The following is a 16,574-nucleotide window of genomic DNA, read 5'->3' on the forward strand; positions in this document are numbered from 1 at the left end:
CATTTGAACAAGAGAGAAGGAGCAGGGGGGTGGGCAGAGGGAGAAGGTGGAAAAGCGGCAGACTCCCCACTGAGCAGAGAGCCTGAAGTGGGGCTTGATCCCAGGACCTGAGATCATGACCTGAGCCAAAGGCTTAGATGCTTAATTGACTAAGCCACCCAGGTGCCCCAACATGTAATACATGTTTAAGAGGGATGCCTATTTTTTAAAAAATAGTTTAAAGTGAAAGACTTGGCTTTTAGGTGAGCACACTATTTGAGTATTTGAAAAGCTTTTTTATGTAGATGACTTTTTGCCAGTGTCAAACATTTATTAAGCTGTGTTCAGGTATTATTCTACACAGTGGAATTTCAGCAGTGAACACAAATTCTTACATACCCCTCTAATCAAATGGGCGAAAGACAAAATAAATTTAAAAATAATAATATATTAACAGAACATGTAAATTATTTTTATTATTGAAAGTAAATCTTAAAGTAGTTCATTATTGTTCTTTTTCTCATTATTAAGTATGCTTTTGCATGAAACATGATCATACATTGATAACTCTGTTCCTCTTAAACTCAGTAACATACACTGGGACTTTCTGCTGGGTAGGGAAGTTTACATTTCAGGTGATGCTATTTTTTTGTGCTTATGCTCATTTGATTCGTGTAATTTGGCTATTTTGTTAGTGGAAGTAAAGATTATTGTTATGGAATCTTGTCTGTCTCATGATTGTATAAATTTAGATTCCAACTTGGGACCTAAACTGTAAAGTAGAATACTTGAGTTTGATCCTCTAGTGTACCTTTTAGAGGAAAACATTTGTAAAAATGTTAAACAGACACTTGTGGAATGAGAAGCCAGAAGTTCTTTAAGTTAGGCTTTTTATGTTGTCTGATTCTGCAGTTGCCTTTGAGTAGTCCCTCTAAAGTTTTGTGAGACAGTCGAGTATTATTTTGTGTAGTTGACGGATGAGGGCATTAGACTCAAAGACCTTATTGGCCTGGCCAGGAGCAGAGAGGAGAGCCTCTAGGAGACAGACATCACTTACTTGACTGAATCATGTTGAGCCTTGTTTAATAGAGTTCAGAAAGGTGGTATTGGAGTTTCCATGCAGTGATGGTGTTCACTGTCATGACTACATGATTTATTATTCTTTAAAGGAGAGAACCACGAGACAGTCCTTCCTACTAGTTTGTTACTGGCTGGACTGAAAGTAGGAAAAAAGAAATTGAGTGCCTAATGTAAATACATAGGAGCGTGTAGTTTTCCATCATCTTTCTATGGAAGCACTCTTTGTGAATTTGCTTCATTGGTCCTTGCTTTAGTACTTGTTCTGTTTTTCTCTTCTGACTATTTTATCATATTCCCTTTTAGGTGTATGTCTTCATTATCTTTTGCCTTTAAATTTCTGAACCAATTGTATCCTTTCTCTTTCCTCTCTAAATACTGTTGCTTGACTTCCAAACTTTGTTTCCTTTTAGCTTCTCTTTCTTGTTCTAGGAATAACTGTATAAAATACCCAATTTTTGCTAAAAGTTATAACCAGTTCCTCCCAGATTTGTTTCTTATTGGAACAGCATCAAACCAAAAGGAAACTGTAGAAGGGAAGAAAAATGAACTTCACTTAGCTATTAAAATAATGACTGGTTTTATGGGGATTTTTTGTGAGACTTGAAAAAATAAAACCATTTGGCTGTTTTGTTTTTATGGCATCAAAATATGATGTACCAAAAAAATTTATTAAGAAATATCTCAGTATTGCCATTTAAAATTTTTCAGGCTGCTATCCTTGTCCAGGGCCCAACATGAATCCTATTGCCCTTGGGAGCCGCTGGCTTGCTTATGCAGAAAACAAGGTAAGGCATGGCTCGTGTTTTGATTATTTGTAATGGAGCAAGTGTTGAAGAGTTTTCTAAAGGTGATCACCAACCAACAATGAGTGTTTAACTTACTAGTTTGTTTTTTTTTTTGGTTTGGTTTTGATTTTAATCAGGCACTCAGTAGTTATCCTATTTCCCTTATTGCTTAGGATCAGTATTTGGGCTCAACCTTAATTTTCTAACCTTAGTTTTCCATTAAACTTAGGCACAACATTGATATTACCTTAGTAGTTTCTGTGGAGCTAGAAATCAGGAGGCAGGGATGACTTTTGTTTTTATTGGTATATTGGGAACAGAGCCATAGAATAATTTAATTGACTTTATGTGTCTACAGCTAAATCTAAACAGGGGTTCAGCCATTTGTCTTAATAATTAAATCACAGGTGATCACATTTTGTTGAATTTTCCAGTTATTTATCAATTTAATTTATCTATTACAGTCATAATAGTAAATGAAGATATTATGTTATTACATGGAAGTGTTCTTTTTATGTCCAATTCAAAGCCAAAGACAAATTTGGATTTTCGCAAAGAAAAAGTGAAATCTTTTTTATACCATGTTATGCTCTGCATGTGAATATAGAATGAAATCTAAAAATATTACAGACTTCAGAGAAGATTATTGTTTTTTATTTCATTTTAGCCTGCTTGTATAATTATTACATATTAAGAATAATAGGAAATAATATTTATTGAAGAATTTTTGACACAAGTCTGAATATGGCAAGTACAATAATTATTTGGAGAAACCACAGAGCATGTAAATCTCTGGAATTCACAAAATCAAGAAACTCCTGAAGAAAGTTATTTTTGTAGATAAATTTCTTGATATTTTTCCCAAAATTCTGTTTGCTACAGATATTTTACGTCTTACTGAATGTCATAATGCCATTTCTAGTATATCTCATAAAAATAGCTCTTTTCAAAACATTTTCAAAAAAGACGAGGCATACAATTCAGTGGTGACATAATGATATCTTCTAATATTTATATCTGTAATACGTTTCCTTGAGTGCTGGAGACATCCAAGAAGAATGTGCAAAAATTGTCTTTTGGCTCTTGTAAATGTATTCTCACACGTGGGAAACTACCCATTTAGAATTGTAGGTGTTATGCAAATAGTTACATATTTTTTCTAGCAGAAGGAACTCCCTTCATAGATGCATATGTGGGTGTGTGCCAGTTGTTTTGCTTGTCTTGCCTTTGTAAAGTGTCATTAATATCTAGCATTCCATACAGAAGTGTAGTGGCATTTACAAGGAGTTTGCTAATCAGATAACTATACCATCCTTTGAAGGAAATATTTTTAGATAAATGTCTTTCCATAGTATTTACAAAAATGCTAGTATTTATTAACAGTTTCTGATCGTTGGTTTTTGGGCTGAGTGTGGAATTGCAAAATTTAATTAAATTTTGGAGTAACAATCTCTTTCAATGAAAATGCTCTTTGACTAAAATTTTAAGCAAGAGGCTATACATGGGAATGCAAGCTGGTGTAGCCACTCTGGAAAACAGTATGGAGGTTCCTCAAAAAGTTGAAAATAGAGCTACCGTATAACTCAGCATTTGTACTACTGGAGATTTACCCCAAAGATACAAATGTAGTAATCTGAAGGAGCCCCTGCATCCCAGGGTTTATAGCAGCAATGTCCACAATCACCAAACTATTGAAAGAGCCCAGATGTCCATCAACAGATGAATGGATGAAGAAGATGTAGTGTGTGTGTGTATATATATATGTATATATTACACACGTACATAGATATATCTATATGTACATATATGCATATATGTATGTACGTTTTCTATACATACATACATATATATGTGTATATATACACACACACACGCATATATATAACATGAAATATTACTCAACCAGCAAAAAAAAAAAAAAAAGAAATCTTGCCATTTGCAACAACACGGATGGAAAGAGAGGGTATTATGCTAAGCGAAGTAAGTCAGTCAGAGAAAGACAATTATCGTATGATCTCACTTATATGTGGAATTTGAGAAACAAAGCAGAGGATCATAGGGGAAGAGAGGAAAACATGAAACAAGACGAAACCAGAGAGGCAAACAAACCATAAGAGATCCGTAATCTCAGGAAACAACCTGAGGGTAGCTGGAGCAGAGGACAGGTAGGGGAGTTGGGGTGGCTGGGTGCGGTGGGATGGCTGGGTGATAGACATTGGGGAGGGTATGTATTGTGGTGAACGCTATGTATTGTGTAGGATTGATGAATCACAGACATGTACCCATGAAACAAATAATATATTTTAACAATAATTTTTTAAAAAGACTTAAATATGAGTCAAGAAACCAAGAAAATCCTAAAGGAGAACACAGGCAGTAACTTCTTTGACATCAGCCATAGCAACCTCTTATTAGATATGTCACCCGAGGCAAGGGAAACAAAAGCAAAAATAAATTATTGGAATTTCCTCAAGATAAAAATAACTTCAGCACAGTGAAGGAAACAATCAGTAAAACTAAAAGGCAACCTATGGAATGAGGGAGGATATTTGCATATGACATATCTGATAAAGGGTCAATAATCCAAAATATATAAAGAATTCAGACAACTCAACACCCCCAAAATGAATAATCTAGTTAAAATGGGCAGAAGACATGAATGAACATTTCTCCAAAGACATACAGATGGCCAAGAGACACATGAAAAGATGCCCAACATCATTGATAATTAGGGAGATACAAATCAAAACTACAATGTGATATCACCTCACACCTGTCAGAATGGCTAAAATCAGCAACACAAGAAACAATAGGTGTTGGTGAGGATGTGGAGAAAGGGGAACTTATAGCAATACTGGTGGGAATGAAACTGGTATAGCCACTCTGGAAAACAGTATGGAGTTAAAAATTAAAAATAGAATTACCTTACAATCTAGCAATTGCACTACTGTGTATTTACCCAAAGAATACAAGAATACTAATTCAGAAGGATAAATGTACCCCAATATTAATAACCAAATTATGGAAATAGTCCAATTCCAATAACCAAGGAATGGATAAAGAAATGTGATATGGGGAGCCTGGGTGGCTCAGTGGGTTAAGGCCTCTCTCTGCCTTTGGCTCAGGTCGTGGTCCTGGGATCAGGCCCTGCATCAGGCTCTGCTCGATGGGGAGCCTGCTTCCTCCTCTCTCTCTGACTGACTCTCTTCCCCTTTGTGATCTCTGTCAAATGAATAGATAAAAGTCTTAAAAAAAAAGATGTGATATATCTATATAGATATACATGTATATACACACGTACATATATACATACATACATACATACACAATGGAATAATAGTCATAACAAAAACTAAATCTCGCCATTTGCGGTGATGTGGATGGAGTAGAGAGTATTATGCTAAGCAAAATAAGTCAGTCAGAGAAAGACAGATACCATATGACTTCACTCATGTGTGGAATTTAAGAAACAAAACAAGTGAGCATAGTGGAGAAAAAACAGAGGCAAACCAAGAAAAGGACTCTTAACTATAGAGAACAAATTGATGGTTACCAGAGGTGAGGTGGATAAAGGGATGGGGTAAATAGGTGATGAGAATTAAGGAGGGCACTTGTGATGAGCACCAGGTGTTGTATGTAAGTGTTGAATCACTAAATTGTACATCTGAAACTAATGTTACACTATATATTAACTAACTGGAATTTAAATTAAAACTTTAAATAAATAAAAAAATATAATTAAGTCATAAAGAAAGAAGCCATTATATACTGATTGGGTTTGTTTTTCTCTTTTTTTAAAATTAGTTTTTAAATTTAAATTCAGTAAATTAGCATGTATTATTAGTTTTAGAGGTAGAGGTCAGTGATTCATCAGTTTTATATAATACCCAGTGCTCCTTACATCACATGCCCTCCTTAATGTCCAACACCCCATTACCTCATCCCCCCAAGCTCCTCACTTCCAGCAGCCCTGTTTGTTTCTTGAGATTAAGAGTCTCTTACGGTTTGTCTCCCTCTCTGGTTTCATCTTATTTCATTTTTTTCTCTCCTCCCCTATGATCCTCTGCTTTGTTTCTCAAATTCCATATATTAGTGAGATCATACGATAATTGTCCTTCTCTGATTGACTTATTTCGCTTAGCATAATACCCTCTCTTTCCACCCATGTTGTTGCAAATGGCAAGATTTCATTTTTTTTTGCTAGTTGAGTAATATTCCGTTGCATGCATATATATATATATATATGTATATATATACATATATATACATATATATATGTATGTATATATATATATATATGACATCTTCTTTATCCATTCATCTGTCAATGGACATCTGGGCTCTTTCCATAGTTTGGCTATTGTGGACATTGCTGCTATAAATACTGGGATGCAGGTGCCCCTTCAGATTACTACAATTGTGTTTTGGGGGTACATCCCTGGTAGTGCAAATGCTGGGTTGTAGGGTAGTTCTGTTTTCAAGGGGTTTGTTTTTCGGGGCTTCTCTTTAAACTTACTTTTAACTAGGAAAGTTTACAGAAAAGCTCTAAGAATAAATATAGTACAGATACCACAAAGCACACTCATGTACCTTTTACTCTTATTATTTCAGAGTGAGTTGCATGTATCACACTACCCCTAAATACTTAAGTTATCAGTCAATTTAATCTTGAGAAAATGCTTTTAGCTATTTTACCATCCATATTCCAGTTTTATCAATTAACCCTATCATATCATTTGTAGAGCTTTTTTTTAAATTATTATTATTTTTTTTTTGTAGTTCAGGGTCCAGGCTAGGACCAGATATTATATTTTGTTGGGATGTCCCCTGAGATTCTTTTAATATGTAAGAGTTGACAGTCTTGCTTTGTCTTTTTCAGCATTGATGATTTTGAAGAATATGGCCCACTACCACTACTCCTTACCTCCCCCTCTTTTTTTAATAGAATGATTTTTAGTTTGATTTTTTTTAATGTTTTCTCTTGATTATATTCAGATTATATATTTCTGGCTAGAATACTACATGAATATTTTTCTGTATTTCTTATAGTGTAATTTTTTTTGTCCTTAATTATTGTGGCTTTCAAATTGTCCCACAATTGACCAAGGAGAGCCCTTCAGGCTGGTTCTTGTGACATGGTGACATGCCTTCATCAAGTTTTTACTTAAAATTTTTTTTAAATTACCTTACTTGCTATCATAAGTTAAGGTTCATCTAGTATCTGCCCTGTTGTTAGTCCTGGAATCCTCTACTTCTTGATTCCCCTGTTCCTTTTAATGGGCCATGGCTTTAGATACTAAGCTTTGTCCAGTGGATGTGCTCATAGTTATGGGGCTGTTTTTGCTTTTAGACATTTTCAGTGGACAAAGTTTGGAAACACTGCATATTACATACATACTTCTGTATGTACATAAGTCAGCAAATATACATATACACACATACTTATGCACTTCCACACATATTTTGGAAATGAAGGGTACACATGGGTATTTCCATAGGATTCTTTCCTTTCATCCTCCATCTCACATTTTTATGTCCTTTTTTTGCATGGGAGACTGATATCAGCATATTTACTTCTTTGTTGACTCCTATAATGAAAAAAGTAATGACAGAATTGCTTGCTCACAACACTGTAAATATCAATCCAAATAAAAAGAGTTCAGGATTTTCTTGCACTTATGTCCATTCCTGTTATTGCCCCAAACTGAAGATGTGCAAATACTGTGCTGATATATTATTTTGATTAGTTTGTCCTTTATTTCTCACTTTCTGCCTTCCTTCATTGTTTTTACAGTTTTCATTGACATATAATTTTTAAAGACTTTATTTATTTATGAGAGAGGGAGAGAGGAAAAGGGGGAGGAACAGCGGGAGAGGGACAAGCAGACTCCGCATTGAGAATAGAACCTGATGTGGGGCTCAATCTCAGGACGCTGAGATCATGACCTGAGCTGAAACGAAGAGTCTGATGCTTATCTGATTGAGCCACCCGGGTGCCCCTTAAATATTTTAAAAATATTTTTTATATTTATTTTTTGTTTACATGCTAATATATTTCACTATGTTATATATATTTATATTTCCCTTTCTTTCCAAAAGATAATATAACACATGTGCTCTTTTGTATGTTGCCTTTTTAACTTACATTTCCTGGAAATTAATCCATTTTATAGAGGTTTGCACTACAGAAATTTCTGATTTGTCTTTAATTTTAATGAATTGAGATGACAAATGTAATTTCTAATGAGACTAAAGTTTTAAACAAAAAGTTCTGACTTAGTTATGTTTATATAGAAATGCTGACTCAGTTTTAGTTGAATTGAAAAAGTGATGGTATTGCTTGCTTTTGTAGATTTATTCCTGATTATTCCTGAAACAGAAAAAAATGGTAGTATTTCTTAAGATAATGTTTTTTTCTTACACATGCAGCAGGAAGTAGCGGAGGGATAACTCATAATTCTTTGAATATGTACTTATGAATGAACAAATGAATGAGTGAGTGAGTGAAAGGGTTACTTTTTATTAGTTAAAACGATCTCTTCCTCTCTTTCTTTCTTTTTTTCTTTCTTTCTTTTTCTTAAGACAATTTATTTATTTGAGAGAGAGCGAGAGAAGAGAGCATAAGCAGGGGGAGTGTCAGGCAGAGGGACAGGGAGAAGCAGGCTCCCTGCTGAGCAGGGAGCCCAATGTGGGACTCCATCCCAGGACCCAAGGATCATGACCTGAACCAAAGGCAGACACTTAACCGACTGAACCACCCAGGTGTCCCTAAAACAATCACTTTTGAACTCTGTTTTCCCCTATTCGAAACCACATTTATCATCACCTTTCATTTGGAAAATTCCTCACTGCTGACCTTGGAATCTGTGTCAGCAGCCATTTCATGTGCCAGCTATACATCTCCTATCAGACTTTTAAAGATATTCCATTCTAACATATTATTATTGCTTTGAGGAATTTTTTTTTTTTTAAAGATTTTATTTATTTATTTGACAGAGAGAGATCACAAGTAGGCAGAGAGGCAGGCAGAGAGAGAGAGAGAGGGAAGCAGGCTCCCTGCTGAGCAGACAGCCTGATGCGGGACTCGATCCCAGGACCCTGAGATCATGACCTGAGCCGAAGGCAATGGCTTAACCCACTGAGCCACCCAGGCGCCCTGAGGAATTGTTTTTTAATTTTATTTATTTAATTTTATTTTTTTAAAGATTTTTATTTATTTATTTGACAGACAGAGATCACAAGTAGTCAGAGAGGCAGGAAGAAAGAGAGGAAGGGAAACAGGCTCCCTGCTGAGCAGAGAGCCCGATGTGGGGCTCGATCCCAGGACCCTGGCATCATGACCTGAGCCAAAGGCAGAGGCTTTAACCCACTGAGCCACCCAGGCGCCCTGAGGAACTGTTTTTTAATACAGTGTCAGTGATTAAGAAAATTTTGATTTTTTTCTTCCTCCTCCTCCTTTTTTTTTTTTTTTTTTTTTAAGATTTTTTATTTTTTCACTTGGGAGAGAGAGTGAGAGAGCACCAGAGGGGAAAGGGTCAGAGGGAAAAGCAGACTCCCCACTGAGCAGGGAGTCTTTTGCGGGACTCAATCCTGGGACTCCATCCTGGGACTCCAGGATCATGACTCAAGCCAATAGCAGATGCCTAACTGACTGAACCACCCAGGTACCCTCAAAATTTTGATTGTAGAATAAAAGAACAGAAAAGCTTATGTATTAATATTTATCAAGTGACCATGTTTTAAATTATATAAGCATTTTTTGTTTTTATGTTTTGGAAGAGGAAGATTCTATCTGAATTCTGTAGGCCTTTAAAATAATCTATAACCCAATGTGGAGCTGTTCTAGTATTCTACTACTGTCATTCTATTTTTAAAAAATTTTCAATGTAAAAATCTGGCTAATGAGTGCTTTTCTGCTTTGTTTTAAGAAAACCTAAATTTAGGAAGTGTATAGGAGCAGTGGGGAATTTAATCCTGGTGTGTTGCTTAGCACAGGAAACAGTTGTGCATGTTAAATTAGTGATTCACTTTGAAAATTGACAGGTTGATTTATTTATGTCAGTCATGAGTACAGGCATGTCTTTTTCATTCTAATGGTAATACTAGTAAGCCCTCTGAAGTGGACAGCTACTCTGTGTGTCGTGGTGGTTTTATGCACAATTTGTACCACTTTTCCACTGACTTAATTGAAAATGGAAATATGACATATTCTTTCATCTCTCTCTTGTTCTCTCTCTCTCTTTCTTTCTTTCTTTTTTTTATTTTTTATTTTTTTGGTTATCTTTTACAATCGTTCTGTAGGAATTAAGAGGATAGAGCTTCCAATTTGCTAGCATGTTAAATATTTAATGTTAGGAAGTCAAGTCTAAGTCCTTTGATTATGTTACGAAATTTATTTGTGGAAAGATGGCCAGATCCTAATACTACCATTTCAGAGTTTATGAATTCTTAAAGACTATTCATCTTGTAATTAAAAATTGTATTTGAGCATGAAACTGCCTAAGTGGCACCAGTAGATTATAAAACGGGGGAAAAGTGTCTCAGCAGAGCTTTTAGCTGTTTGTCTGAAACACTTGTACAAACATTCTCACCCACCCCCACCATGCTGCACGGTAAATAAGCCCTATCCTAATAGCCTGCAGAGTTAAACAGTTTAAGAGAAATGACTCTCTGGCTTCTTTCTGTCTCTCTTTTTCCAGCTGATTCGATGTCATCAGTCCCGTGGTGGAGCCTGTGGAGACAACATTCAGTCTTACACTGCCACAGTCATTAGTGCTGCTAAAGTGAGTATCAAATAGTTCCTGGGAGATGTGATTTTGTGGAGTAACTATCAGGTTTCTCTGCTGAGTTGTATTGAAATGACTCCTTCCCTTTTCATTCACAAATACGGAATAAACTTAAGTAAGTTAGAATTATTTTGCCACTCATGAGGATTGATGACTAAATGATTAGGTATTTAATCTCTTAAGGTTCATAAATAATATATTATTTTCTCTTGCAATGATTATAGGGTTTGTGTTCATCTAGTTTTAGCTTCTTTTTTTTTTTTTTAAGATTTTATTTATTTAATTATCAGAGGGAGAGAGCACAAGCAGGGGGAACAGCAGACAGAGCAGGCAGAGAGAGAAGCAGGCTCCCTGCTAAACAAGGAGCCCAATGCAGGACTTGAACCCAGGACTCTGGGATTGTGACCTAAGCTGAAGGCAGCTGCTTAACCAACTAAGTCACCCAGGCGTCCCTGTGTTCATCCAACTTAAAATTTTAAATTCTAATTTAAATTTTTAAATTTTAAATTTTAAGTCTTTTAGCTCGATTAAAGTCTTTTTTACCTAATTACTAACACTTGTGAAAGAAGCTTTGCATGTTTTCAGTACTGACTTCTGGGTTCTTTTTTTTTTTTTTTATTTGTATCATTCTACCTATACTGAATCCTTTCATGTCTTTGAACATTTATGAATCTTCTTGACATAGAAAGAATACTATTCCTTAAGAAAATTTGAGTCAAACCCCTGGCACATTCAAAGACTCTTTCATGTCACAGGGCTGCCCCCTGTGTGTTTGCAAATGAGTTCTTTCTGTGTGTGTGAGGGTTAATTTCGAGGATGACTCGTAAACTTTATGCTGATTATAAGGTATTCTTATAATCACTATCCTTTTGAATTGTGAAGTATACAACAAAACAATTCTAATAATAGGGATGACATAGTGAATCTAAATGACAGCATGTAATAAAAAACACAACTATTCAGAAAAGGACAACAGTTTAAAGCAAACCACAGGGAGGGAATGAAAGGTCACTCTGTTTTATGTAAAACAAATACAAAAATACTTCAAGATTGATCACAAGTGCTTACATGATGGACTTTAGAATGTGTTCCTAGGTTTGATGAGAAAAGCATTACATGTTTTTTGCACGGAAAGGAAATGCTGAATGCCTTTATGCTTACATCACTGTGTATTTTAGATTTTAGAATCTTCATAAAAATTGTTTACTTTTCTCCTTTGTGTAAGCAAGAATTATGATGGTTATTTCAAAGGAGAGAAATCTGAGACAGTAATCAGTGTTATTCAGTTAGTTTATAATAGATCCACAAAATATACCAATGATACCTAATTCTCAAGTATTAGATTCCTTTTGGATTTATCTGTGCCGTATACTTTCACTGGGATAGCTCATTGTATTATTACCTGAATAATTTTCAGTTTACGTGATAAAGGACAACTTTTCAGCTCTGCTTTGCTGTCACAAGTTTGTGTGCCTACATAAAAGGAAAGTGACTTGCGTCATGTAGTAACGATTTTGCTGTTTAACTGTCAGCTGAATGTGGACATGCTGGAATGAGGCTAGACTTAATAGACTCTGAGAAGAACAAGTGTGAACTCCCCAGTTTTTCTCTACCATATATTGAGAACTGTAAGGGATAGGTTCATGTCTTCATATTTAAACTCTCAGAAATTATGATGAGAATACTTTAATCCCATTGATTTCCAGTAGGCAGTTGGCCCCTAATGAAATTGGTATGGATTGAAATTCACTGTTAGCTCTAGTATTTTATAAAATTCTGGCATTAACTCTTGAATAAAGTAGTTAATATTTAATTTTTGTTTACTCGCTTTTGTCTGATTTTAATGCTCCTGTTTATAAATGAATGCTCCTGTTTATAAATTTACAAAATGAAGCAAGAATAAAACCACGGACATAAAAAAGTCCTTCCTTCCTTCCTTTCTTCCTTCTTTCCTTCCCCCCTCTTTTCCTTTCCTCCTCCCTTCTTCTCTTCCTTCCTTCCTTCCTTTCGTTCTCCCTCCCTTCACTCCCTCCTTTCCTTCCTTATTTTTATTTAAATTCCAATTAGTTCACATACAGTACAACATGAGTTTCAGCTGTAGAATTCAGGGATTCATCACCCATATACAATACCCAGTGCTCATCACAAGTGCCCTTAATACCCATCGTGTATTTATTCCATCTCCCCACCTCCCCTTCAGTAACCCTCAGTTTGTTCTTTATAGTTAAGAGTCTGTTTCTTGGTTTGCTTCTTTTTTTTTTTTTCCTTCCCCATGTTCATTTGTTTTGTTTCTTAAATTCCAAAGATGAGTGGACTCGTATGGCATTTGTCTTTCTCTGACTTATTTCACTTAGCAAAATACTCTCTAGTTCCATCCACCTCACTGCAAATAGCGAGATTTATTCTTTTTTATGGCTGAGTAATATTCCGTTGTGCATATGTTCCACATCTTCTTTATTCATTCATTAGTTGATGGACATTTGGGCTCTTTCCGTAATTTGGGTGTTGTTGACAATGCTACTAGAAACATTGGGGTGCATGTGTCCCTTCAAACTAGTATTTTTGTGTTATTTGGATAAATACCTAGTACTGCAGTTGCTGGGTCATAGGGCAGTTCCATTTTTAACTTTTTGAGGAACCTCAGTACTGTTTTCCAGAGGGGCTGCACCAGTTTGCATTCCCACCAACAGTGTTAAGAGGGTTCCCTTTTCTCTGCATCCTCGTCAACACCTGTTGTTTTCTGTGTTGTTAATTTTAGTCATTCTGACTGGTGTGAAATGGTATCTCATTGTAGTTTTGATTTGTATTTCACAGATGCTGAGTGATGTTGAGCATCTTTCCATGTGTTTGTTAGCCATCTGTAAAGTCACCTATTTTTCTTTTTTTTTTTTTAAAGATTTTATTTATTTATTTGACAGAGATCACAAGTAGGCGGGGGGGTGGGGAGGAGCAGGCTCCCTGCTGAGCAGAGAGCCTGATCCAGGGCTCGATCCCAGGACCCCAAGATCATGACCTGAGCCGAAGGCAGAGGCTTAACCTATTGAGCCACCCAGGTGCCCCTAAAGTCACCTATTTCTTGATAGTCTTTTTGGACTTAGTGAGTAGTTAAATCCAATCATATATTACACATTGCTTTTTTTTTTTTTTTAAGATTTATTTATTTGAGGGAAGAAGGACAGAAGGAGTGGGAGAGAGTCTCAAGCAGACTCCATGCTGAGTGCAGATCCTGAGGTGGGGCTTGATGCCATGACCCTAAGATCATGACCTGACCCGAAAACAAGAGTCTGGTTGCTTAACTGACTGTTCCACCCAGGTGTCCCTATATATTGCCTTTTTTTTTTTTCTTTAGATTTTATTTATTTATTTGACAGCCAGAAATCACAAGTAGGCAGAGAGGCAGGCAGAGAGAGAGAGGAAGGGAAGCAGACTCCCTGCTGAGCAGAGAGCCCGACACGGGGCTCGATCCCAGGACCCTGAGACCATGACCTGAGCTGAAGGCAGAGGCTTTAACCCACTGAGCCACCCAGGCGCCCCTATATATTGCCTTTTTAAAAAATTTTGTGTGTAACTTACATGAAATATTTTTTGAAGACTTTATTTATTTGAGAGGGAGAAAAAGCAGGAGCAGGGGGAGGGGCCGAGGGAGAGGGAGAGACAGGCTCCCCAATGAGCAGGGAGCCTGATGTGGAGCTTGATCCCAGGACCTTGGGATCAAGGCCTGAGTTGAAGGCAGACGCTTAACTTACTGAGTCACCCAGGTGCCCCATGCCATGAAATATTTTTAAGAACATTTTTCTTATATAATGTTTATGTACTTGTGGATTCCTGTGTTAGCATGAATATTTTGAGATTTCTTTTAAAATATTAAATTAATTTGGTATTTGGTATTTAGTATCAGTGTGTAGTATTTAGTTATTTTCCCAAAATTTTGCCAGAAATGGAATGATCCTTCCTTTGTGGATTTTTTTTTTATAGGAAAGGTTGGTAAGTTGAGAATAATCTCATTTACCTCCCAAAGGATAATTTCTCCTAGTAAGTTATTAGATATAAGAAACTTTGTGGGTAAATTAGCCTTCTGAGGTATAAAACGGTTCCAGTTTCCCATGATAAGTATATAAAAATGACTTCTCTAATTAAGAAGTATAATTATAAATATGTTTTTTGTCTTTGTTACTATTACATGATGTATTATATTTGTATTATATTAGCATATTCACTTGTGAAAATTCATCATGATGTATACTTATAATTCCCATACTTTTCTGTATAATGGAATATAAAAGTTTACTAAGAAAAGAACAATCTCAGATCTTCAGACCTAGAAACCTTCTTCAGGGAATGCGAACATTTAAGAGTGAACAATGGGACGCCTGGGTGGCTCAGTTGGTTGGGCGGCTGCCTTCGGCTCAGGTCATGATCCCAGCGTTCCTGGGATCGAGTCCCGCATCGGGCTCCTTGCTCAGCGGGGAGCCTGCTTCTCTCTCTGTCTCTTCCTGCCATTCTGTCTGCATGTGCTCGCTCTCTCTCTCTCTGACAAATAAATAAATAAAACCTTATAAAAAAAAAAAAGATTTAAGAGTGAACAATGGCAATATTACAAAGACTTCCATAGAATAAAAAAGTCATATAGTGCCTTATCTTGATTTATGATTCAGGATCACCTTGATACTGAAACTTGACAAGAATATTATGAAAGAGGAAAACTGTAGTCTTACTCATGAATCTGAAAAATCCTAAACAAAATACTAGCAGAAAAAAATTAAACAGTATATTGTAATGATAATGTCACAATCGAGTGGGATAATTCCAATACAGGCTGGCTTATTACTCAAAATCAGTTAATGAAATTTGCTACGTGAACAGAATAACAGAGAACAATTACATGATTATCTTAATATATATATATATATATATATATATATATATATATATATATACACACACACACACACAATAAGTTTGATAAAATCAAACATATATTCATTGATAAAATCTTTTAGTAAATAGTGATAGTTTCTGGTTCTCTAGAGTTCAGTTTTTTCTCAAGGTACCAAATTGTTTAAATGTAGAAAACATAGTTATTTTAAAGTCTATTTCTGATATCTCCAGTGTCTGGCTTTTTTGGGGGGTATTTTTATTGTTTATTATTTTTGCTGGTTCTCACCAATGATAGCATGACTCTTTGTTTGCCAGAATTTATTTTAAAAATCTTTAAAAACAATTTTGAGTTTGAGACACCACAGTTCTGTGGCACTATCAGTCTTGGATCCTGTAATGCTAAGATTTCAGGGGTTGAATTACTTAAATTATTTAAGTAAAGCTTAGCTGAAATAGCTATGAGATCCCGATTACTACAGGTTTACTCTTATCATTGTTGTATAATACTCCTGTGTGTCTTAAGCAAAAAACATGGAGGTAAAGTCACCAGGTAGACCCCCTTGCACATGACCACCTAGTATCAGAAGTCCATCAAAAGCACCACACAGTCTCTCAGAAGCCTCTCCTAGAATCATTAGATACTTCTAGGCCTAACTATCCTGCTTACATGTCTGGATTTTCTTGTTCTCTTGGATTTGGATCTAGTAACTCTTTACTATCTTGTTAAATATTTAGTACCTTTAAGCAGAGTTGAAAAAAAAAAATTCTCCCCAGTTACCCTACTTGTTTTCATTGGTAGGACTGACCTGATTTACCTAGCCTGCCATTACTGGAAATAGAAAATAAAATTTCTTATAATTTCTTACCATTTTTATAATTTCTAGGCAATATATTTATTTTGAGATTGAACATGGAAGATATTTAAAAAGCCATGTAGCATGTGTTCCTTAAGAAAATACTAATCTTGAAATATTCACATTGCTTATTAAATAACTTTTTCTGAAAGAGTAATCATTAGTATTTTTCTCTCACTGATGACAGCTGTTTATAGGACATCATACAAGGT

The 16,574-nt window shown here is 35.7% G+C and overlaps 1 protein-coding gene across 12 annotated transcripts in view; it reads left to right on the forward strand.

The window, feature by feature from the left end:
- BCAS3 (BCAS3 microtubule associated cell migration factor) overlaps window positions 1–16,574 on the forward strand; it is a 587,541-nt gene that overhangs the window by 153,871 nt on the left and 417,096 nt on the right. For all 12 annotated transcript variants that reach the window (XM_032320065.1, XM_032320063.1, XM_032320069.1 and 9 more), the window contains exons 10-11: window positions 1,768–1,844; window positions 10,544–10,627. In XM_032320065.1, the coding sequence (XP_032175956.1) occupies window positions 1,768–1,844; window positions 10,544–10,627 (161 nt within the window). The remainder of the gene's footprint in view (window positions 1–1,767; window positions 1,845–10,543; window positions 10,628–16,574) is intronic.

Source organism: Mustela erminea, chromosome 18 (genome assembly GCF_009829155.1).
Source record: "Mustela erminea isolate mMusErm1 chromosome 18, mMusErm1.Pri, whole genome shotgun sequence".
In the NCBI taxonomy this organism is placed as follows: domain Eukaryota; kingdom Metazoa; phylum Chordata; class Mammalia; order Carnivora; family Mustelidae; genus Mustela; species Mustela erminea.